At 40.9% G+C, this 25,701-nt stretch overlaps 1 protein-coding gene across 1 annotated transcript in view; it reads right to left on the reverse strand.

Annotated features, from left to right (window-relative positions):
• Nucleotides 1-1,075: 1,075 nt before the first annotated feature.
• LOC145404065 (lymphoid-specific helicase-like) overlaps nucleotides 1,076-25,701 on the reverse strand; it is a 45,273-nt gene continuing 20,647 nt past the window's right edge. Inside the window, exons 10-20 of the mRNA XM_080275667.1 lie at nucleotides 22,608-22,733; nucleotides 21,764-21,864; nucleotides 20,211-20,439; nucleotides 14,107-14,265; nucleotides 9,836-9,993; nucleotides 8,979-9,108; nucleotides 6,478-6,635; nucleotides 5,732-5,900; nucleotides 4,034-4,316; nucleotides 2,809-2,921; nucleotides 1,076-1,282 (exon numbers count right to left, since the gene is read on the reverse strand). Coding sequence (XP_080131793.1) covers nucleotides 2,815-2,921; nucleotides 4,034-4,316; nucleotides 5,732-5,900; nucleotides 6,478-6,635; nucleotides 8,979-9,108; nucleotides 9,836-9,993; nucleotides 14,107-14,265; nucleotides 20,211-20,439; nucleotides 21,764-21,864; nucleotides 22,608-22,733 — 1,620 coding nt within the window. The 3' untranslated portion in view covers nucleotides 1,076-1,282; nucleotides 2,809-2,814. The remainder of the gene's footprint in view (nucleotides 1,283-2,808; nucleotides 2,922-4,033; nucleotides 4,317-5,731; nucleotides 5,901-6,477; nucleotides 6,636-8,978; nucleotides 9,109-9,835; nucleotides 9,994-14,106; nucleotides 14,266-20,210; nucleotides 20,440-21,763; nucleotides 21,865-22,607; nucleotides 22,734-25,701) is intronic.

Raw genomic sequence — 25,701 nt, forward strand, 5'->3', positions numbered from 1 at the left:
TGACATGGCTCCCCCCATCCCAACCCTCACAAATATTCCTACCACAAAAAAACCACTTGGCATGGTAGTTATTCCAGAGGGTCTAAGTTGGGCCAAAACTGTTACCTTCACAAAGGACACAAGTTCAGTAACTGAATGTAATTATCTTCCAATTGTGGTTAATAATTTCTCCACTATGAAAGTTCTCTGGCTGAATAATATGGCACTAGGCATAGATCAAATGAAACTGAAGGTATTAGGTATTTTCATACAGAAGGGGTTCATTAAAACCGTCCAATGTTGCTTTAAATAAAATAATAATTTGTATATGTACTCAAATACAATGAAAAAAAATGATAAATGAAATGAAGCTGACCATTATCACAAGGGGAAAAACTGATCAGGTTTTACTCAACTGGCTGTACGTAAGAAACATAACAACATTATTAGTGGTCAACAAAAATTCTATGAATACAGTGTCTCCAACTTGCTAGCTTAACTGGGACCGAGAGTTAGTCTGTAACTTGAAAAGTTTGTACACTGAAATTTACCAATACCTGAGGCTAAATAATTACAGTATGTACCACTATAAATAATGCATGTGTTAATTCAAATACCACTGCTGCTACTGATAATTTAGATCATTGGTACTACTGTCATAAATTGCTGTAAGTACTGTATACAGTACTTTGTAGGTATTACAAAAACATTACTAGAGTATACAGTACTTTGTAGGTATTACAAAAACATATTGATAAAGTACACAGTTCCTAAACCATTGCTGCTACTCATAATTTAGATCATTGGTACTACTGTCTAAATTGCTATAAGTACTGTATACAGTACTTTGTAGGTATTACAAAAACATATTCATAAAGTACACATTTCCTAACTTGAAAGTTCCTAAGTAGGAGAACAACTATATCCAGAAAGGCAGGACCATCAAACTGTAAACTTTAAAATGCCAATCTAAAATGCTCAACTGGAAATCTACTGCACTGCAGATACTTGCAACAATATCTTGTAGTTCTATTTTAAAAAAAAAAAAAAAAAAAAAAAAAAAAAAAAATGGTTCTGTAAAAAATAGGGTGGAATTCACCAACATAAAGACAAGGAATGAATGCAGGAATGAGTGAGAAATCTGTATCACCTTGCTGAAAATCAGCTATAACCTAAATGCTAGGTAATGACTAAAATGGTAAAATGAAAATATTTGTACTAAAATAAAAAAATAATACTGATAATGATTCACAATGATATTCTTACACTATGCTTTCACAGATGACCACTCCAGAACTCTGTGCTGGAAAGAAAAAAATAAATAAATAAAAAGGGCGTGCAGTTAAAAGTGATAGTACTAAATATTGCAGTTAATATAATGTGTGTGTGTGCGTGTGTGTGTGTGAGAGAGAGAGAGAGAGAGAGAGAGAATACAGTATTTAATGTAATAGTACCCCTAGATGACTTTACACTAAATAAACCACACAGTTCCCTGCACAGGATAAAGAAACTACATTACATTTGAGTAGTTAATTTGGTAGCCAATGATTGCAGTAGAGAAGAAATAATATTTCCTGATAAGAAATGGATTATGACAGAAGTTAAAGAGATGAAACTAGTTGGATGAAGACTGAATGGAGAAGCAAATGACAAGGGTTTAGTCATCTATATTTTACTTTATCAATGAGACAAGTATCTGGCAAGTGTATGTGAAGTGCTTATATGGAAAAAAAAATAAAAAAATAAAAAAAATACAGTAGAAAGCTACACTTGTGAACCTGAGCAAGGAATCTGAAGGCTTTGATGTGTGAATGATTGCATGGTCCATTTCAGTGAACAAGTTGACAGTTTTCCATTTCATGCTTCCTCTTTCCTTATTTCTACTTCCTGCCTCAGCTCACATTTGACTGGGATTAACAATCAGGATGACTACTTTTTTTTTTTTTTTTTTTTTTTTTTTTTTTTTTTTAAAAGCAAAGAACCCAGCTCAAGGTTGAGTCTGGAATTCTTGCCTCTGCTAGGGAAAGTTGGAGTAAATGGTAAGCTGTGACAAAAACTTGCCACAAAGAGTCCAAGTAATGTAAGTGTTGAAATAAAGGTCTGTTATAAGTGTAAGAAAAATTATGTGCAAATATTGAAGTAATGAACATTTAGAGTTCCCATAAAAATAAGATTAATACAGTTCAAATTTGAAGGCACTGGAGTTTTTTAAAATGTAGAAATATAATGAGCAATTACAATATATTATACAAATTTAGGTGAAGAACATTAACTTCTCTTTAAAACAAAAGCCAGAGCATTCATTCACAAAAGCATATTGCCTGCCATCACTAAAAAACTCCATCAGTAATCCTCTGCCAACTGGAGCCATATCATTCCAGGTTCTCTCTCTCTCTCTCTCTCTCTCTCACACACACACACAAATCGCCCACTGTGATTCAGTCTCTACGTTCCTTAAAAAAATATACAGTATATGTATATACCATATAAGTAATCCTCTGGCAATTGGAGGTTTATCATTGCAGCTTTGCCAAAATTATTAACTGCGCCAGATATTTCGGGATACTGCACACAAGGTTTAGATTCAATTTGCCCACTTGATTTAGTGATATTTTGGCAACAGACAGGCACACACACACACACACGGACACAGGCAATTACATTACTGCCTTGCTAGGCAGGTGATAATTAGTAATACAGTTAATAATAATAATAATAATAATAATAATAATAATACTATAATGATAATACTGTAATGATGATGAGGATGATGTTGAAGATTAAGATGATGAATGTATCAAGTTGCTAAAACTGAAGAACTAAACATACTCCTCTTTAGTCCATGACTTTGAAGACCCCTTTTACACTCCTTTTGCAGCCTTCCGTTACTCCTCGAAGATCACTCCTGTCCAGCAAACTGTCCAGCTCCTCTTGGCTGAATACTGGCGAGCAAACAAAATTAAATGCCTTTTTTTTTTTTTATAATGCCACATCCCCTTTTGCAGTTAGGGCTAGGGCATTGCCCCTAGATAGAGGACTTAGGTTTTTGAAGCATGTAACACATTATGACCAGATGCCCTTCCTGATGTCTACCAATGACCCTTTGGTGGACTTGAACCTCCAACCCTTCGGTCAGAATGTTCTAATCCACGGCTGCTACAACCAGCCAGGTGACAGGAGATCTCTACCTCTCCTAGCATGGCAGCTTATCTAGGCGGAGTACACTCTCATGGCTCTCCGGTCCTGAGTCAGGCTCCCTACCAATGAGCCACCATGCCCCCCAGAATATATACTGTACTGTCAAAATACAAGGTCTGGATAGGAAATGAGCTACAAGGTGGATAAAACAACCATGTTAATGCGAATAAATTAAACACACAGTTGCATTTCTTTCACTGATCTGTTTCATCTCTTGTTGCCCCATCAGGAGTGAAGGGGCCGGAGATGAGCCTACTCAATCCACAGTGACCGCTGCTCCCCCTGATGACAGTTCACATACTCCTTTCACGTTCACCAGTACAGTAAGTCTTTGTTATAAAGGATGTATTTTGATGGTCTATTTTCCTATCTACTTCTACAGTTAATAGAGAATGACACTGTTATAGTTCTCACCTTACCTGTTAGGCAGGTAATACTGCTGCCTTGTCAGTTCCCCCAATGTACAGTAGTAGTTACATTACTCTGGAATGAGTGAAATTGTGGAGCACATCCCCAACTTAAAATAAGGACTACCTGTACTATTTTACCTACCGTCACTCGGTCAACTCTAAATATTACCTGCAAAACAAACAAGGAGGAGTACTCAGGAAATATAACACCCACGCTCTACAATCAGTTTTAAGCCAAATATATGACCCTGAGCTGTGCCCTTGACCTTTGACTGGTTGCTTTCAAAACTAAATAACCTTACCTGACCCTCATCTATCAAGTTTGATCTAAATCAGATAAAAAAAGTTTAAGCTGACTTTGCCCTGTGACCTTGACCTTTGGCCTACAGTTCTGATAAACCATATATACTATACATATATATGGCAGAGTCAAGCACTGCACTAACCATTGCCAGTTGTAGTGCGATGAATCCTGTCGTGATCACGTTCCTTGAGCAAAGCAACCAATTCCTCCTCATCTAGGGCCTTATCAAAGCTGCGTGCACTCTGTTTCGCCTCCTTGAATTTACCAGAGCGGATGATCAACTTCTCCAGTTTGCGCTTGGCGGCAGCTCGTTCAACTATCTTTTCATCAACAGTGGCACTGGTGATGAGGCGCAAGATGAGAACAGGGGAAGTCTGACCGATCCGATGGCAGCGGTCCTGGGCCTGGAGGTCACACTGGGGGTTCTGCAAGGAGACAAAATAAGAGATTTGGATTACTTTGTGTCTGAATCATCCTATTTCTTACCAAAAGGCTAGCCACTCTACTGCTAACTTATGGACTAGCAACAGTCAACTCCAACTATTTGCAGGTTCGCATTTTCGTGGATTTTTCTGGAAAATTATCTAAAAAATTCACAAGAAATTTCCTGCTGTTCCCACAATATCAGCTGTTCCTAGTGGCTCATAAGTTATTTTTTTGCATGTTTTCTGTGAGGAATACTGTCCTATACAGTTAAGCTATGCAGTTACCCTGTACAACATAGGTATGTGCTGTTCAGCACAGGGCATCATGGCTCTACAGTACTCGGTATTACACAACACAAATCTCCTGCTAATTTCTCACAATGACAGCTTGCTTGTGATTGGCTCCTTTGGTAGCATCCCTTTTTATAATATGCCTACATGTCTTCTTTCTCCCTATCCTACTGGCCCTTCAAAGAGGGAACCCTATCATATGCCACTGCACTCATTTTCTCTCATTTCATCTCACTGGTTGTGCATTCACATGTGTTCTGCATGTTAATACAGCTTTGTTAATTGATTCCATTCTCTATCCCCGTGAAAAATGGGTCCTAAGCATACTGCTAAGGGTACATCTGCTGCTTGGCAGCCCAGGCGGCAGAAGAAAGTGATGTCACTGGAAGATAAAGTGAACTGCTAAACACGGTGTGTGAGGGGCAGTCATTAGAGGCTGTTGGCTGACATTCTGGAGTGAATGAGAGCATGGTGCATTACATCAAGAAAAATGAGAAGACCATTCATGATGCTGTTGCAGCTAGTGTAATTCTCCAAGCTCAACTAGAGCTCATCCTGCCATGCAGGACAGAATATTCATCATTCATCATCCATCATGTACTGCACAGCAAACTCTCATCATCATCACTGCATGAGTAAGAATCACTATCATCATCGCATGGGTAAGTACAGTCCACTGTACCCTGAAAGACGTGTATCATCCTGTATGGCCATAAAATGCATAAACAGGTCTCATAGTGCCGCTGTAGGTAATGAGAATGGTTAAAATGGTGAAACCAGTGACTTCTGCTGCAGGTACGGATCATTAATGGATTTCACACATTCCAGGGGAGGGGGGGGGACTCCCCCCCCTGGTTCATAACCCCCGTGCAAAGTGGGGGTCAACTGTATTCTACTTCTTACTGACAGACAGTTGAGGTTGCTTTGTGGTTCTGCAAGGAAAGAACTAGATTAGCTATATCTTATTTGATCTTACTGACAGACTATTGAGGTCACTTTAAGGAATCTGCCAGGAAATGAGAATTTGATAGCCAATATTACACACCCACCCACCCTTCCACACACACACACACAAAGCTTTAATTCAAACCATACCAGTATCTGCTCAGAATCCAATAACTCACCCAATCTGAGTCATATATTATCACAGTGTCTGCAGAGGCAAGGTTAATTCCCAAACCTCCAGCTCGGGTGCTCAGAAGGAAGAGGAAATAAGGGGAAGACTTTTCATTAAATTCTTTGATGTCCTCACGTCGATCTTCTATTGACCGTGTCCCATCTAGGCGCTTGTATCTGTTAGTATACAGAACACTGGTTAATACGCTGGGCATACAAAATGAATAATACTGTACTTACCATCACCAAGACATTTTGTCTTCCAAAAATGGGGTAAGGAAAGATTCAGGTATGAATATGGGATTACTATCAACAAATACCTAGTAAATGGGTCAGACCTTCAATTCACAAGTCATTCAAGCTTAAAGAATCCTTGCTTCACCTCACAGGCCTCGGAATCACGTTAATCCAACTGCAGCTTCCCAAGACAAGCAATGAGAAAGCTTCAGAGATAGAAAGCTATCACCAGGATACCTTGTCATCTCTGATGCCTTGCATCCTACCTGAAACCCACCAGCAGGAGATGGTCATAACAATACCAACTTCAGATTAGTTTATCTTACATATCTCTCACTTACACACTCCTCTTCCTTATCTCTTACTAATATCCTGCTTCACTATCTTCTTCCATACCACTTCAAGTCTGTTATTACCATCATTACTCTTTATCTTTCAAAGGTGTGACAAAATGACGATGTACATAGCACTAAACAAGAAAAACAATAAATTAAAGACAGTTAAACAATGTGCTCACTTGTACTGTGGCCTAAGAGAGAGGTAGTCCTCAAGTATGTCAAGGAGCTGAGTCATCTGTGAGAAGAGAAGGACACGATGCTTGCGTCGATGCAACTCAGCCAACAGCTGATCCAACACCTGCAGCTTCCCACAAGTTCGCAGCAGACCCTCATCAATCTGGATGTAAGGGTTAGGCATGACTATATTACATTAAGTCCATGGTATATGTTACTCCTTTTCACTTCAACAAGCTCCACAGTAGTTACTGAAAAATTGGCTAAAGTTCTATAAGTACTGATTAAGCTGAGTTGCCAGTTTCCCTCAATTTGAGTACCAGCTGTATAGAAATGGCTGTGGTACTTTGGAAAACACCCCTATTATATATATATATATATATATATATATATATATATATATATATATAAAGGACAACCTGTAATTACAAGCAAGGCTTGTGGAGGGAGATGGCAGATATAGGAGTGTTATGCTATGGGATGGAACAGAAATACAATGACATTTTTATGTTTGGGCAACCTCTTGCAAGATGTGTTATCAGGAATTAGATACATGATCAAATGAAGTGATAAATGGTGACAAAAGCTTGAAAAGATCTTTTTGTCATGTCCACCACAGGTGAACTCTGGGCATCTGATATTAAAGACAAAAAGACAGATCTGAGGTAGTGCTGATATGATGCTTGCAGTGCATTTGGAATAAACCAAAGCACTTTGGTGGGTGCAGAGATGAATTAGCATTTAGATTAATAGGAGCAGAGGTAAAGCGAAGGAACTGAGTTCCGTTTGGGGTGCAGTGTATGTGGACTGGTTTGGAACAGTAAGTGGACAAAAGAACACATGCATAATTCACATAGCAGAGCAGGAACAGATAAACAATTATGTACTTAAATAAGCATATCAGAGTGATCTGGGTATTTGAAAAACAGTAAATGCAGAGTGGGGGGAAAAAAAAAAAAAAAAAAAAATTATGAAATACTGAACATAAGATCAAGAGTTATTGTTTTTGTTAATCCTGGCTTCTGCGAATGTGAATCCAATGAACTGTACAGTATACTGGTAGCTTTAGGGCACCTCTGGGGGTCTCTGTTGAGGGAATGTCTGTTTTTAAGAGTGAGGTGTATGAGGGAAGTAAGCATGATCTGGTCTGCAAGTGAATGAGTGAAATGAGGTGCAAGATAAAGTGAAGTATGTAAGGGAATGAGTTTGGAGGAAGTGATGGATGACCTGTGACAAAGAAAGACGTTCTTAACAGTCAGTGCCAGCCTTGATAAACTATGGTTCATCCAAATTAAATTGGCAGGTTTGTACTGTAATCATCCTATAGCATATTTCCCATAGCTTAACGGCAGAATATGACAATTATATGCTAAACATCTTTTCTGTAGCTATTCTGTATAATTAGCATTCTTTTATAGTATACTATATCTCAGCATGCAAGAACAGATGGTAGTTTTAGGTCATTATATTGGACAGAGTTTAGGAGATTAAATACCTAACAGTGCATAAAAGACATACACCAATAAACTTAACGTTGAGAAGTCAAAACTTTGGACTGGAGAGGGGCTGTGGTAAGTTAAACTGAAGGGAAATTTGTTGGAAATTACTGAATGGAAAACAAATAAAGCAAATGAGAATCACCATCATCCTAACCCTTCTAATACCATAAATGACGAAAGCAGGACAGTTGGGGGGGGGGGGGTAAATATCAACATTGTTGAATCAAATAGTAAACTAAATAGAGGTGGCAAAGATAACGGCTTTTTATACATTTTACAAAACCAAACACTTGTGTGGTACTTGAAAATTATAATGATCAAATAGCAGGGATGATGAAGGTATAACAGCTGCCTGGAGGAAGGCTGTGACTGAGGCCCTGTATTGTACTGAAGTAAAGGTGACAAGTGCAGGCAAAAATAATCATCGAACAAGCCTGCTGGTGTTGTGGGAAGAACAATGACATGAAAGGAAAGACAGGGATCAAAATAGGCCGTGATAAAACAAACAGTTCTCAAAGCGGAAGGAGGTGTGTGGATCAAATATTTGCTGTACAGCAGAGAGTGATGAAAGCATGTAAAGAAGACTACACATGACAACAAAGATACAGTATGAGAGGAATGCAGCAGACTACCAGTTATTGTAAATTATGAGAATGGATCCCAAGTGGTCTCAGTAATATCCAATACTAAATATACTTGGCAAGTCTATGTACAATGAATAACTACAGATATTTAAATACGGGCTTGAATGATGAGTTAATGGTTATATGGTTCATTTACCTTGGGGCCCTATTGATAGTCCTAATTATGTGCTTTTCTTTTCAGATCCTTCCCATCATGCTAGTAAAGTGTAGGGTTATAAATGATGAGAGACTGAAGTATGGTAGCTTAGTCCTTTTATCACTTTTATCAGGTGAAGATAAGTAGGGTAAAGTTAGGTTACATATTATTACAGTATTATACATGAAAGTTTGTTAAGAATATAACAATCATGAACTATCACTTACTTTGTACGTTTCATCCTCATTTAAAGGATAATCTATCAGGTATGGATGGTTCACTATCTTTCTTAACTGCATCATGCGATTCTGCAGTTTCACACGCACCAAATTAGTTTTTGGAACGTGCTCAGTCTCCCTGAAAAACAAAACAATTATAAATAACCCTCAGAGACCATCTTCTTTCTGTGCTTCTCTCCCTCCCCCCCTTTTTAACCCACAAATTTCATTAGCACTGAATATCTATCTTGGTGGCAGCAATAATGTCCAGTTCATGAACCTATGAAGAGAAGTGCTGATTAGCAGTGATTATAAACCTATGGTTATAGCCAAAATTAAATGTGAACATTGCTGCAACACAATTTTGTACAATGTAACCTCAGAAATACATCCCAATGAAGCAGATGGACCCAAGTAAGTATTATATCATCCCGTACCAAGTCACTGCAGCACAAAGCATACTGACTGTTGCCAGTTTTTATCAAAGGCTCTTAAATTTACGAACGCTTCTTCACCCAGTTCTCTGCCCACACACATTCTGTGTCTCTCTATCATTGCTCATCCATTCATCTATCATGCATCTGATGCTTAATCCATGAGTTCATCCTGTATGGCATAACAAACACTTCAATGCCTTTCATCACTGCTTTTTGCTCTTTCATACTGCCTTTCCATGACTCCTTCACTTGGGTACTCAATCACTCATAGCTTTTCATCCCACTCTCACACTTCTTTTCCAGTAGGCATACCAGACAACCGTGGCCCCCATCAGTCAATCGAACACTCTTAACACTCTCATGCACACCCAAATACACACACACTAACTCCCTCACACACAAATTTTCTCATTCATAAAGCCAACTTACTTAGCTGATTCCATGTGATTCCTTTGTATGGTGTCAATGAAGTCATCCAATGCCTTCATACTATCTGACTCATCCAAAAATGCCATGTCTACATTCTTCTTGGCCCGGCGCATAGGCCGCCCTCGTTCATCGTACTCAATCTTATTAGCCTCTGACTTCTGAAAAAGATGTTATGTCTACTACTGAGTTTGCAATGTGAAAATGACAACACACCTAAAACATGCAGATCTGTCAACTGCATGACCTGCATCATGCCATGAAACTGTCAAAGTGGGGGTGGTGGGAGAAACAGACACAGAGAACCAAGGAATGGGAGGGATGGGTGGAAATTTGGTGGTTGATGGGGCTGCAGCAGGAAAACTGAAAAATTGGCATTTTGGGGACTAGCAGTTTGAGTTCAGAGATGGTTTCATTTAACACGTTAACTGCTCATGGTGGAGGTGTCCGTGGTACGCAGACATAGGAGTAAAAATGAAATTTTCCAAAGACCAAATTTTGTCTTAGGAATTAAGAGAACATGCCAAAGTATATAGTAACGAAATATTTGCTCACTATTAACCTTGGTAAAGCCATGGATGAACAATGAAGTGTCTGATTCCCTACTGGAATGTATGGTTTTTGTTTTCTTTTTCGGTTTCGGTTTTGAAGGCTCAAACATGCTTGCATGGGTTGGCCTTGGTCACCATGGCACTATATTCAAAATTCACCTGCGCAGCCAGGGCTGTATTGAGCAGTCGCACTCAGAACAGCCCAGGCTGTACAGAACAGTTAACGGGTTAAAATATCTTCCAAGGATGAAAATGTCATACGGAAGATGTAAAAAAAAAGAAAGATAGAAAAAAAAAAAGCTGTGCGAGTAGGGACAATACAGGAGAGTAAACCCTGTGAAAATGACTGCTGTAAAACTAATAGGTGAGTGCAGTAAGAGCTGGTTTCAAAGCTTCATCCATCATCCAATCCTACATTGCCCCATGAGGAACGTAAGAGCACGGGGCTAGGCAGTTGGTCCCGACATTTAAGAAAGGAGTGACTAGCCTCACTCATCCCTGAGTATAAACTCACACTGCTCTCATACACAGTACCAAGTAACTTATAATGCCGGCAATAATTCTCTTTGTCCTCACTGGAATGCAGCCCTCATAAACAACAATGATATTACAGTAGCAACCTCACTCTTGCAACACAATCATAACACTTTAACAAAACTTCACTGGTAAAGCAGTACCTAGTAGAAATGGTTGCATTTCTGTAGTCTTTTAGTTTACATCTAGATCAGTCAGGGATCACAACAATAACAACAGAATAAGCAAATCAAATGCAGTCATAGATAACTAAATGAACTTCTTCACCATCCTGTCTACTATAAGCTGAACAGAACTATCAGCAAAAATAATCATAATGAGGGATCAATATCTATAATTTAAATTTTTTTATTTATTCATTTATTTATTTTTTGATGTGTGTGGTCTTATGCCACGTACTCCCTGAGGGGCTATGGTGTTACCCATATGAAAGGATATTTTATTGGGGCATGTATCTCTTTATGACCTGATGTCCTTCCTAACATCAACCAAAGGCCCTTGTGTGGGATCAAACACTCATCCTCTTGGTCGGTATTATGTGCCCTAACCCAATGAGCCATGGCGGCTACAATAAAATGCTTAAAAGAAAAGTAATCAGTTCAAATTTTGCTTCACTAACAACATCAGCGACCAAACTCAATACTGTACTGTACCTGTATCAATGGGATGGGCAGCATCCAGTACCAGGATATAAAACACAAGGGCTGAGAATCAAACTATGCCATTCGCTCGTTCAAACCTGTGAAATTTACTGCTCCACATCCCAAGCCAGTTCATTTATTTATCATTCATTCACATCATAAAGATTCATTTTATGATTTGCTGTTGTTGCTGCGACCTGTGGGCTGAAGGTTATCTGGATGTGAACTTGATAAACTACAGGAAATCTTCCATTTCAGTTAAGAACATCCAGGAATTATGTGTGGAGGGTTACTGTATGCTGAAGGTATGTATTGTTAGTGAGGTGCATAAAGTACATGTGTTATGGTGTGAAGGACTGCTCTACTCAGAAGGAAGAGATCCTCAGAGAGCAATAGGGAGTAGAGAGAAGGAGGTTGGGAGCTTAGTCGGAAGGCAGGAGCATGCACAAACTGCTACTAACCATACCCGGGTCACGTCAGACTCTTTAAAAAATTTTCAGCCAAGCAACTGTCCATCCATCCAATCCTACGTTGCCCCACGAGGAGCGTAAGCAACTGTCTCACAATAAAACTCCTTTCAACCCCAATCTGCCTATTTCATCACCTCACCTCACTTACAATACGAAGTGGATAACGGGACAGAAACGACCTATTCTGACATTCCCTACAACGCTGACATTTATTCTCTCTCTGCCTGGATCTCTTCAACCAACCAGACAAGATAATTTGTCTTCTCTCTCTGTAACAAATAGGTAAAGGCCACATAACCCTGACATCTGGTGACTGTTGACACTTTGTGCTTTTAATCTCTTAATCTTGAAGCAGCAAGTCTCACTTTAAACGTTTCACTTTTCCCTACCCTACAATATGGGAGGACTTACTGTGTTAACACCTTACCCGTGGGGATGGCTGGACTGTGCCGTGCCCCTCCTGCAGGGATAGCAGGAAATCTAGACAATACACAATAAATTACCAATAGCTACTTCCAGGTCCATGGAAGTATCACTTAGCCTTTCCCCCCCTTTTTTTTATAAATACATATTTTTTAGTATGAGAATAGGTCATAAGGGATATTTCAATGGGTAATGAACAGGGAAAAATAGTGACCAAGTGCATATGCAGTTCTGCCACATGATAAAATAGCTACTTCATGGTCAATGGCAGTATCAATTAGCCTTTTCCCTTTTTTTTATATATTTTTTAGTATGAGAATAGGGCATAGGGCACATTTCAATGGAAAAAGAGAATGGAAAAAACTGACCAGGAGTTGCATTGCACAGCCAGGCTGTAGCTAGGCAGGGGAGGGGGTGAGGGAGGGGAGGTGGGGCAAACACAGAAAAATGGCTAAACTGGTAACACTAGATGCGAGTACTAGCGGTATTAGCAGCGCTGCCTATAGCTACACATTGGCAGTACTGATAGATGATACAAGACTGCACTTGAAACCCCAGGCGATTCTAACAATCCCTGGATCACAGAAGTGACGCCCGGCGGGATGGTACTCATGTAACGAGCGTCACGGTAGTGACGGCCCACGGGGAAGGGGTTAACCAGAGGCATCCCGTCGACGTATGGGTACTTTGCAACATTTTGCATTTGCCAGTCCCGACGACGTACTGGTACGTTGCGCAATTGCAAGGTTTTCATAATTTGCACAATTTTCAATTTTCGCGTGTGATTTTTCGTACGTATACATGGGACACCTTCCTCTATTCCTCTACAAGATGCCAAGCAGGGACAATGCCTTACACCGCATAACCTCCCCTCCCCCCATTGTCTCAGCAATTCACCTGTTACCAGTGACTTGGCCAATAAAGACATTCAGGGCCAGAGTGATTCCCCAATCGATGACAATGTGGAGGACAAAGTTTACATAGCATTAGAGGAAGAAACAGTCAGAAATGATGATCAGGTAATGTGGCAAAAAAAGGTCAGGTATGGTGATGAGTTAGTGAGTGAAACAATGCTTATAATGCCTACAGTATATTACTGTTTGAAAACCAATATACTCTCGTACTACATATAAATTCGTACCAAGTAAATAAATAAATACCGTTTATGGGTGGTGTGAAATAGTTACCCTCCGATAGAACTCGTTATCTTTGGTGCCAAACTGCTAGAAAACCCAGTAAGGTAAGGAGGTACTGGTACCTAGATCGAGTATTTTAAACCTCAGGTGAGCGATTTCTCTATGAATTTTCGATGTTTCTCACCAAAAGCAGAGGTTTTAGCCAAAAATTTTTTTTTTAAGCAACGTTGGGTCTGCTTAGTACTTGGATGGGTGACCGCCTGGGAACACCAGATGCTGTTGGCATCCCTACATGTCAAGTGGGGTTGGTGGAGGATTAGTGCCCCTCCCTGTAAAACAATTAACTCTAAGCCCTTGGCCATCCCGTTTGGGATACATGGCGTCTGGGGAAAAAAAAAAAAAAAAAAAAAAAAAAAAATCTTCGGGATTGGGGGGTGTCAGAGGTACGAAATAGCTCGGGACGTGACAGATTAAAGAGGTTATGATGGGGTTAAGTTACCAGACAGCCCTTCCACTGACCTTGAGAGCATCAAAGTGTTCAAAATTCATGGTGAGTGTTGCCTCATACAGCTCCATCTGCTGTGGCGTCATGGGAGTGTACACAAGCAGCTCTTTCTTGGGTGGGATTTCGAGGTCAACGTCAGCCTTCACACGACGCAGGAAGAATGGACTCAGGATCTGGAAGTAATAACAGTGAAGGTAAACATGTGTAACAAGATGCATTATCATCATCATTATCATCACCATCCTGAACCATATCAAACTCTCTCAAGGGTGGAATTTTCATGTTAACATATGGGAGTAGCACCCCAGGAGGCAGCCCTATCAGTGGGTGTACAATGGCGGGATAGTTGCAGTGCCAAGGCGCGCTTGGAGGGTGTCCCTGCAGCTGTCCTGGCAGGGTGCACCGAGGCCACTACCACAGCCACTGGTAAGCTGGTGGGCTAGGGGTCCCAGATCCATTGCCTGGACCTGGGACTGTGCAGTGAGTGGGACCTGTGCTATGTCTGTCCCCCTTTATTAATACTGAAGATGACAAAACAAAATAAGTTTCAAAGCAAGCCTGAGGACAGTAAATCACCCACGGGGATGAGGGTGGGTTCATGGAATGTGGGAAGTTTGAGGGGAAGAGCGGGGGAAGTCGTTGAGGCATTCAGTAGGAGGTGGGTGGATGTGGCGTGTTTGCAGGAAGTCCGGTATAGGGGTGGATCAGCCAGAAAGATTGTTGGGAAGGACTGTTGCTATAAGTTGTTTCGGCACGGGGGGACAGACGGATATGGAGGTGTTGGTGTGATGGTTGCGGAGAAATGGGTGGAATATGTTATGAATATTTTGAAAGTAAGCGATAGGATATTGGTAGTGAAAATTCTGTTGGGTAGAAAGATAGCTGTGATTATATCGACATATGCTCCACAGGCAGGATTGGATGAAGCAGAGAAAGATAGATTTTGGGATGATTTAATACGTGTAGTGGGTGGTATGCGGGATGATGAGACAGTGATTTTGGGAGGGGACTTAAATGGTCATGTAGGTGAAGCAGCACATGGTTATGAAGGAGTGCATGGGGGATGTGCGTATGGTCTAAGGAATGCAGAAGGGGAAAGGATACTCAAGTTTGGGAAGGCAACGGACATGATTGTGTGCAACACATATTTTAGGAAAAAGAGACAGTAGGTTAATTACGTATGAGTCTGGGGGAAATAGCAGTCAGATAGATTATTTTCTGGTTAGGAGGGCCGATAGGAGGTTAGTGAGGGATGTTAAAGTTATAGGAAGTGAGGAGTGTGTGCAGCAGCACAAACTATTGATTTGTGATATGGTGCTTAAAGAACAAGTGATGAAAAAGAGGACTTAAGTACCTAGGAGGAAAATATGGAAGCTGAAAAACCAAGTAGTAAGGGATGCCTTCTATAGCGAGTTGAGGAGAGTGGTGGCTGAACAGGAAGCTGTAGACAGAGGCATTAATGAACAGTACAGAGCCCTCAAGAACAATTTCTCGAGAGTTGCTGATGTAACATGCAGTTGGACAAGAGGACCACCAAGACATAAAGTAACTTGGTGGTGGGAGGAGGGTGTAGAAGCTGCAGTTAAGGAGAAAAGAAGGCTTTTCCGGGAATGGAAGAAGGGTGGTAGCAAAGAGGAATATTTGGCTGCCAAGCGTAGCGTTAGAAGAGAGGTATACAGGGCAAAGTCTGAGTCACAGAGACAATTACTTGATAACCTAAATCATGGGGAAAGGAAAAATATGATATTTAGGGTGGCAGGTCAAGTGAATAGGGATAATCGGGATATTATAGGTGAGCAGTGTGTGAAGAATGATGAAGGAAGGGTAGTGGTGAACAGTGAGGATATTAAAGATGCATGAAGAAAGCATTATAACTGGTTGTTGAATGAGGAGTTTGACTGGGACAGGGAAGGTTTGGAGCCAGCAGATCCAGTGTCTGGCCCTTGGCCTTTGATTGATACTGCTACTGTGAGTGAGGCAATAGGCAGGATGAGGGTGGGGAAGGCAGCAGGTGTGTTTGGGTTGACTGCCGAAATGTTGAAGGCCTCAGGCGATATAGGGGTGAGTTTAGTCACTGACCTGATAAATAGGATTATTTATGAGTGTGTTGTCCCAGATGATTGGCTGAAGAGTGTAACTGTAAATGTGTATAAAGGGAAGGGTGATGCCCTGGAAAGAGGAAATTATTGAGGTATAAGGCTTTTAGATCAGATAATGAAGGTAATGGAGAGAGTTTTAGAAGGTATGATAAGAGAAAGAGTGAATATTGATGAGATGCAGTTTAGGTTTATGCCAGGTAGGGGGACCACTGATGCTATATTCATTGTTCGTCAGCTTCAGGAAAAATATATTGATAGGAGAAGGGATCTTTATTTTGTTTTTGTTGATTTGAAAAAGGCCTTTGACAGAGTCTCTTGAGAGGTGGTGAAGTGGGCAATGAGAAAGCTTGGCTTGGAGGAGTGGCTGGTTAGGGTGGTTATGGCTATGCATGTAGGTGCTCACACCCAGGTAAGAGTGAATGAAGATTTGAGTGATGAGTTTTCCGTGAATGTTGGTGTGCATCAGGGGTCAGTCTTGAGTCCCATGTTGTTTATCATGTACTTGAAGCCCTTTCACGTGACTTTAGAAACGGACTCCTGTGGGAGTTGTTGTATGCTGATGATTTGGTGTTGATTGCAGAGAACGAAAGGGAGGCGGAGGAAAGGTTTAGGAAGTGGAGAGATGGTATGGGGCACAAGGGTTTATGGGTAAATGCAGATAAAACAAAAGTGATGATATCTAGGGTTGGTGGCGGTACTGTCAAAGACGAGGGAGAGTGGCCATGTGCAGTTTGCCACAAGGGCATGGGAAGTAATTCCATCCTGTGCGGTGTGTGTGATAAATGGGTGCATAAGAGATGTAGTGGTATCAGAGGTAGACTGCAAGATAATGCTGATTTTATGTGTACAGTGTGTCGGGGTGAGCAGGTGGAGATTGTCAGACGTGAAAGGATTGAACTTGCTGGTGAATTTCTTGAGTGTGTGGAAGAGTTTTGTTATCTGGGAGACATGTTGTGTGCTGGAGGTGGGGCTGGAGCTAGCTCTATGGCTAGGGTGAGAAGTGGTTGGAAGAAGTTCAGGGAGCTCTTGCCTCTTCTGACATTGAGAGGACTCTCCCTATGTGCAAAGGGGTCTTTGTATGCATGTGTTAGGAGTGTAATGCTGTATGGTAGTGAGACCTGGGCAGTGATGGAGGAAGATATTTGCCGGCTCAGACGTACAGAAATGACAATGATTAGGTGGATGTACAGTGCGTCCCTGCATCCAAGGCCTGGAGGGACTGGGTTTACGATGGAAGAGTTAAGAGGTAGGATGGGATTGGAGTGTATTGGTGTTGTGATGAGGAGAGGTAAATTGAGATGGTTTGGACACGTGGAGAGGATGGGGGATGATAATTGGGTGAGGAAGGTGAGAAGAGTTAATATTGGGGGTGGGGTTATGAGGGGTAGACTGAGAAAGATATGGGATGAGGTCATTAAGTGTGACCTCAGGGTTAAGGGACTGAACAGGGAGGCTGCAATGGATCGTGCAGCGTGGAGAGCCGCCATTAGGTGACCAAGGCTGACACATGCAAGCATGTTGGAGCCTTTAATAACGAAACAAAACGAAGGTAAATATGTGAGCAAAGGGGTGTATCACCATTATTATGATTCTTACTGCCACTCAAAGGTAATGTGAGGTTGGATGCATGTAAAGGGATTTATCATTATCATCATCCTGGTCCTTACTTCCATCCAACAATACTATGAGCAAGGATCCACGTAAAGAGGTGTATCATCATCACTATCACTACCACCATGACTGCCATCATAATGATCATCCTAATCCTTACTCCCACCTAAAGAGAATGTGATATAGTATCCAGAACATCAACATCCAGACCTCATTACCCACCTTACGGTGGGGTGAGTAGCCTATCATGAAACAAAGAATGAGAGAGCATAAACATGAGATAACTATCAACAGCATTCCCAGTGAAATGAGCAACACACTAATTCACAGCAATGAAGCCTTCAGTGTAAAAGAAAATGAGGAAACAATTTGCAGGTGTATGGATCTGGGTCCAAACTACTGCAGTCTAGAACACACAACCCTTGCCAAACTTCTATCCTTCTACCTGTGCCTTTATCTATAGCTTCCTTTCTGGTCGGTCTATAGCCGCTCCTGTAGACGGTCTTCGTTCTTCTCCTAGATCTATCAACAGTGGTGTTCCTCAGGGCTCTGTCCTATCACCAACTCTCTTCTTTTTATTCATCAATGACCTTCTAAGCTGTACATCTAACCCTATCCACTCGTAGGCTGATGATTCCGCCCTTCACCTTTCCATTCGGTTCCTGCAACGTCCATCTCAGCAGTTACTTCAACAAACAAGGGATGAGGCTATGGCACACCTAATGTCTGACTTGGCTCGTATCTCTGACTGGGGTAAAAATAATCTTGTTTTTAATGCATCAAAAACTCAGTATTTACACCTATCAACCTCACACAATCTTCCACAGTACCCACTAATGTTTAATAATATCCAGCTCAATCCTGCATGATCCTTGAACATGCATGGGGTTTCATTCACTCAGGACTTATCTTGAAAAGATCATATCACATCTCTTGTAAAATCTGCTTCCAAGAGATTAGGTGTGCTAAGCCGACTCCATACCCCTGTACAGATGTTGACTTTATACATGGGTTTTATTCACCCCTGTTTAGAGTACAACTCTCATGTGTGGGGAGGCTCCCCACATACAGCTCTTCTCAATAGCATGGAGTCAAAGGCTTTTCATCTTATCAACTCTCCTCCTCTTACTGGCTCACTTCAACCTCTGTCTCTTCATCGCACTGCTGCATCTTTATCTCTTTTCAATATATTTCCAAGGTCACTGCTCCTCTGAACTGTCTGCTTGTATTCCTCCACCTCTACGACGGGCGCATAGCACACGTCTAGCAACAAACGCTCACCCCTTTTCTGTCCAACTCTCTAATGCAAGAGTTAACCGTTACTCCCAGTCCTTCATTTATACAACAGGTCAACTCTGTAACTGTCTCCCTCTGTCTGTATTTCCTACTTCCTATGATCTTCAGTCTTTCAAACGCAGTGTGTCCAGGCACCTCGAAATGAACGGATCTTGAATTTGGCTCTCTTTTGTATTGTTTTTGTTTTTTCTTGGAGGGAACGGTTTGCAGGCTCCTGGCCTTTGGTTTCTTCTTTCTTACATTTATTAAAAAAAAAAAAAAAAAAAGTAGACCTCACGAGGCACAACAAAGGTCAGCATGGGCCATGCTCCAAGCCTCATATGAGGTACAATGTATGCTGGTTATAAAGCACTGACTCAGGAGAGGTAAATGACCTCGCAAAGAATCAGTCCAGCAGGGGACTGGCCAATGTTCCTGGTGGTAATAAAACTCAACCTCTAGCTGCCTCTTGCGGATTCAGTTAGATTCATGCTGCAGTGCAGATAATACAGTTCCCTTAATACATCATATTAGTAAAGAGTTAGTCCATCTTAATTGTGCAATAGGGTTGTACTGTAAAATATTGCAACTACTGTACTGTGCTTCCATACAACAGGCACTGTAAACCGGGGAGAAACTGGCTAGCAAATTAGCCTTTATGAGTGAAACTTTTATATGCTACATTTCTTTAATTTAAGATGGACATGATGACAAAAATTAATAACAGGATAATAAAAACAAACACGTGCATGCACATGCACACCCACACCCACACACAAAAAGGACTGCCTGCACTGCAAACCTAACACTCGCAACTTCATTAGTGTGGCAATGATCTGCTTCTCCTTCTGGTACTGTATACAGTAATATCATTGCTTCTCAACTTACCACTCACCTTCACTGGTGTAGTAATGACTTGTTTCCCCCTTTCCTGCTGTACAGATTTCTCATTATGCCCCAACATAACACTCACTGTCATTATTGTAGCAATGACCAGTCTCTCCTTCTCCTGCTGTATAACCATCTTGTAACTCACCTTCTGCTGTACGATCATCCTGTTACTCACCTTCATTAGTATAGCCATGACCTGTTTCTCCCTCTCCTCCTGAACTGTATAATCTTTTGTTACTCACCTTCATAAGTGTAGCAATGACCTGTTTTTCCCTTTCTTGCTGTATAATCCTCTCTTCACTCCCATCCTCCGTCATGTCTGTCACATCGAACCACGACTCAAACACATCCAGGGAGTCAAAAATATCTGGCATCAGGAAGTTGAGGAGTGCCCAGAGTTCAGCCAGGTTGTTCTGTAGAGGTGTCCCCGTCAACAACAAGCGGTTGGTGGAGGGGTATGTGTTCAGAGACCTGTAAGTGCATAACATGGAACATGGTCATATACTGGTATATAATCATCATCATCATCTGGACCTCCTTTCCCACCCTATATATATATAGGAGCCTCTGTGGTACAGTGATAAAGTGTGCGTTTTCGTACACTGAAGAACGAGGGTTCGCGCCCTGCCAGGGTAATAAACTTTGGGAGCGTTCTTCTGGCCACGTACTGCTTGGCGGACACGAGGGGTGCTGTGGTTGAGCCAGTGTCGCAAACTATAAAGTATGCTTGCACCCAGACGGCTTGCACGGGCCAATTACACTTGGTTCATAGACTACACACACATCCAAAGCCACTACAACACTACAATCACACTTACAAGCACTTCTCACCCTACATACAATCTCTACCAGACAGCCTAAGCCACTTGGTAGAGATACATTGGCTGTATCGTCCCCACTTCGGTAGGGATAGGCCGGTCCTGAAGTGGACACTCAATTGGCTGATGATGATATATATACTGTATATATAAAGATGTCTTGAGGTTGAAGGGTTAACAATAATTAAGAAAGGAATATCTGTCATTTACAGAATACGGTATACCTAACCCTTCCAACCCAATAATGTATACTTTAATACTGCTAAATTCATGTGATCTGATTCATTTTAAGACAGACCTTTCATACTGAAGTAGCTACTGAAGACTACTAATGTGCTTCCTTGTTCTGAAAGTCTCTTTTAAGTTAATGAAACTGTCTGAATGTAGCAGGAATAAAATGAAAACACATCACCAGAGAACACGAGAAGAGGAAGACTTGAAGGTAATCATGACAGTGTAGTGACAGGCTTGATGTTATTTTTGTCAGGGTCCCATCGGAAACAAGCTATGACTCTGTACAGCAAGAGCTATTATAAATCCATCACCTTATCCATGGTAAAAGTGACCAACTCCATACTGACTCAACTGCAATCTTCATTCAACACAAATACATTACTGAACTTCTGTACACTGACAACTCTAGTTTGAAATATCTCATCTAACTGAATAACAATGTCTGGTGGTAGTAAGATTACAAGATACCAATCTATTGAAAAAGAAAAGGCTACCAACATATTTTAAGAGCCCAGGAGATTTCAGAATTCCTTTTCCTTTGCAATTTATTCTGTTTATTACACTTATTATCCTCATGTAAGTTACTGATGCAAACCATGTAATTAAAATCACCTAAGTAACACACAAGAGAATGTTAATGTATAACATGCCAAATAAACTGATAAGAAAGAGGTGCTATGAAGCTCCTTTGCCACCTATCATACAAGCAAAAACCGATGGGAGAAATGCATCTGGGAACTTACTTAGTGAGACGACATTTGTAATTCTTGAGTCTGTGTCCCTCGTCTACACAGATGTATCGCCAGTGGTATTTGTTCAGGTACTTTGTGTCTCGTACTGCTACCTGGAATGTTGTAATTCAATTAACTTCAATCAGATCATGCATTCTGTAATTTATTCTTCCTATCTCCAGAAAATTTTATTCAACTTAGGGCAGATTTTTTGAGCTGGTGGAGTTAGACATAATAATCCTTCAGCTACATGAGGTCTTTCTGAAGTTGTCCCAAAGCAAGAATAAAATATAAAAGTATGTCATCACTGTCTAGGAGTTTATGCCTTCAAGTTCCATTTCCCCTCCCCTCACCCTGCCTCTCCACTCTCCCCTTACTCTGCCTCTTCCCTGTCCTATTCTGCCCCTTCTCTCCCCCTACCCTGCCTTTCCCCTCTGCCCCATCTTTCCTTCCCCCTCTCTCCCTGCCCTGCCTCTCCTCTTATCTTACATCTCTCCTCTACCCTGCCTCCCCTTTCTCCACTACCCTGCTTTCCTCCTCCCCTCACCCTGCCTCTCCCTTAGCAGAATAAAACCTATAGGTAGCAAGAACACACTACAAAAATACAGTATATCACTGGACTAATACAGCTGAGTGAGACATGCTACTGGTTCAAAACTTAGAGGGTTAAAAATACAAAAAGCATTAACTTCTGACTTAAAAACAGTTTTATAATGATGCAAGAACAACTTCGACTGAAAAAATGGTGTTAATGCATCAGCAACTTTGTAATGAAAAATTTTTAAGTTACAGAAATTTAAATGGGGACTAACTATGGCTAACAAAATTACTTAATTTGACACACCATTTGACACACCTCATATGATGTCATAACAACTGGGAAGACGGGTTTGGTCAAGCCAGGCACAGACACACGAGTACGAATCATGTGGCGACGTTCAATCCTCACACTCTCATGCCCGTGATACAGAAGTGTTGGCACCTGAGGCAGAGTGGTAGTTATATGTTAGGAGTCAGTCTGTTCTCATCCGAAAGAATTAAGTCACTCTCGAGTACCGTACTAAGTTACTGATGTTCTATGGGCTTTAATTCTGATGTAGGGATGAGCCTCTTTGGTTATCTGTTACAACAATCCTTCAGTCAATCTATACTTGGCCACCAACTGAGCTGAAAGGGATCAGAGATCTTTGTCGGGATTGAATATATGTACAGTACTATAGTGTCTGCTGGTAAGCTACGTTAGTCATGTATTTCCTTTATCAATCTTCCTGTTTCTACGTGTCTGGCTCTTGGCATGGACTTGATGGTCCATTCTCTGAGGTCCAGAAGTCCTACATGTCACCCAGCTACACATCACCACTCTGGAGCTGATATCCACCGTTTAAATGAATATAAGCTCAGGGTGTTGCATTCAGGACTGGTGCGATAGTGGGGGTGTTTGTATGACATCCTGATAGGTCTTGTGGGGAATCCATGAAGTCTGCTTAAACGAATTTCAAAATATCAAACTGTTTCCTGTCCCAGTCTGGGATCAAATGCATGTCCTTTTGAACAGAAGACCATCACCTTCGAGTTTACTTAAGCTGACCAAAGCAAAAACATGTTCAATCCATTCTACAGATGGTAAAACTACTCCCTACTAGATCTCCCCCGCTGTAATGTCACTCCAGCCACTCCAGGCCCTCGTCATTATACCCTCTCTTTATCTTTGTCAGCAAAATATAGAGGGTGGAGGATCACTGATCCCTGCTACCTTCTCCCTTTTTAATAACAAGCCTGCAGGGAACTGGCAATATTCTTCCTCCACCAAATCAGAGACTAGTACTAAAATTACTAAGTAGTGTAGTGAAGAGTGTCCCGTTTTCAGGAAACCATTTGCCTTGTCACTCAGTTTTGAGCCCCTATAGGCAGCACCACATAAATTGAGTGATTGATAGGCACCCACACCTACCTCATACACTTCAATTAATTTCCACCTTATTCTTGGTCATCTCCTCCCCTCATCATCTTATATACTTACACTGCAGAGAACCTATCTTCTTACAATGGAAAGAATTCCTCTATCTTCTCACACTGCAATGAGTTTCACCATCTCCTCATATTGCCATATTTAATGTTACATATTACAGACACCCTGAAAGACATCTCACATAACAGTCTGAGAATTTAAATTTTGTTAAAACAATCCATAATGCTGTTCCACAGGACCAGCAACATGCTGTGGTATAACACCTTTGCTAACACTTAACCCAGATCTGAATATGACAACTGTAAAATATCTCAAACAAAACAGACTGTCCAGTATTAGTACTCAAGTGAGGACAGTTGAGGATGCCAGGGTGTGTTGTGCCATCCAGTGTTGGAAAGGATGACTGATATGCCTGATAAAATGGACTATGTGAGTGCATGCATGTGCACACACACACACACACACATGCTCATGCATACACACACACACATACACACACATGCTCATGCATACACACACACACACACACACACACACACACACACACACACATGCTCATGCATGCATACACACACACACACACACACACATGCTCATGCATACACACACACACACACACACACACACACACACACACACACACACACACACACACACACATCTGGTAAACACACGTCCCAGGCATCGCTCCTGACCTTGAGTAGTTTCAGGAATTTTGTCTGTCCTGTCTCCTAGGGTCTTTCTTTAAATTTAAAATAATGAAAGTTGGTAGACTACCAAAAATGTAAAGATTTGTTGGCAATAGTATACATGAATGTTTGTGGCTTATTGGTAACAGCTGTTTAGGTACTTGATCGGTACGTTAAAGATGGCCGAAAATGTAAACAATGAGGGAATGGAATTTCAAGGATTTGATGCTAATACTAATGTCATGGACCTAGTGAAAACATTAATTATGAGGATTAGTGAACTCGAAAAAAAAGTAGAGAATCTAGTGATAAAGGATGTGTCAGGAAATACGGAAACCACCATACAGAGTCTAATCCAGTCCAACGAAACAGCCAATGAAGAGATTAAGAATTTGAAGGGAAAATGTTGAACTGAGGAGGAAACTTGAAGAGAGTACTAATAAAACGGAGAAGGTGAGTAATGTACTAGAAGAACACAAGGCAAAGTGGGCACACGTAGAGGAAGAACAGAAAGAAGTGGTCAGCTTAAGAGAGATCATCCAGGAAGAAAGGGAAATGAACAAGAAAGAAATGGAAGAAAATGTAGTAAAATACTGAAGAAAAAAGAGAAAATAGTGAGAGAAACTGTAGAAAGGAACAGATGTGTGATAGTATTTGGAAACAGGGAAGAGGAAGAAAAGGTTAGGTTCGCAAGACTCGAGAGAGACACGAACATGGTGAGAGGAATATTAGGCAAGATTGACCCCGAAGGAAACAAGTGGGTAAAAGAAATTGAGGAAGTAAGGAGGATAGGGCCTTATAAGAAAGGGGAAACAAGACCAATGAGAGTCAAGTTTACATCAGAAAGTGTAATAAATGAGATACTTAAAGTGACCTGGAAATTAAGCAAAAGAGGCGGGGATGGAAAATATTATTATAAGTAAAGATCTGAATTTATAATAAATAGTAGCTTTAAAATCATTAAAGGAATAATTTAATGAAATAAATGAGAAGAGGACAGAGGAAGAATGTAATACTTTTTTGGAGAGTATTGGATATGAAACTAAGGAAATGGTATTTAAGGAAATATAAACGAAGGAAAATAGTTGTGGTGGTTGTGAAAGATCAGAAGTTGAGGAAGTGGTACGGACAGAGAGTAGGAGAGAAGAGGGTATTAATAATGTCAAAAATAATTTGAAGGTGATATATACTAATGTTGATGGTTTCATATCGACAAGGATCGAAATTAATGATTTCTTGAGAGAACATGAACCTGATGTCATGTGCTTTGTAGAGACCAAATTAAGAGAAGA

Source organism: Coenobita brevimanus, chromosome 62 (assembly GCF_032717465.1).
Source record: "Coenobita brevimanus isolate Jiangsu-jjx chromosome 62, ASM3271746v2, whole genome shotgun sequence".
Lineage (NCBI taxonomy): Eukaryota > Metazoa > Arthropoda > Malacostraca > Decapoda > Coenobitidae > Coenobita > Coenobita brevimanus.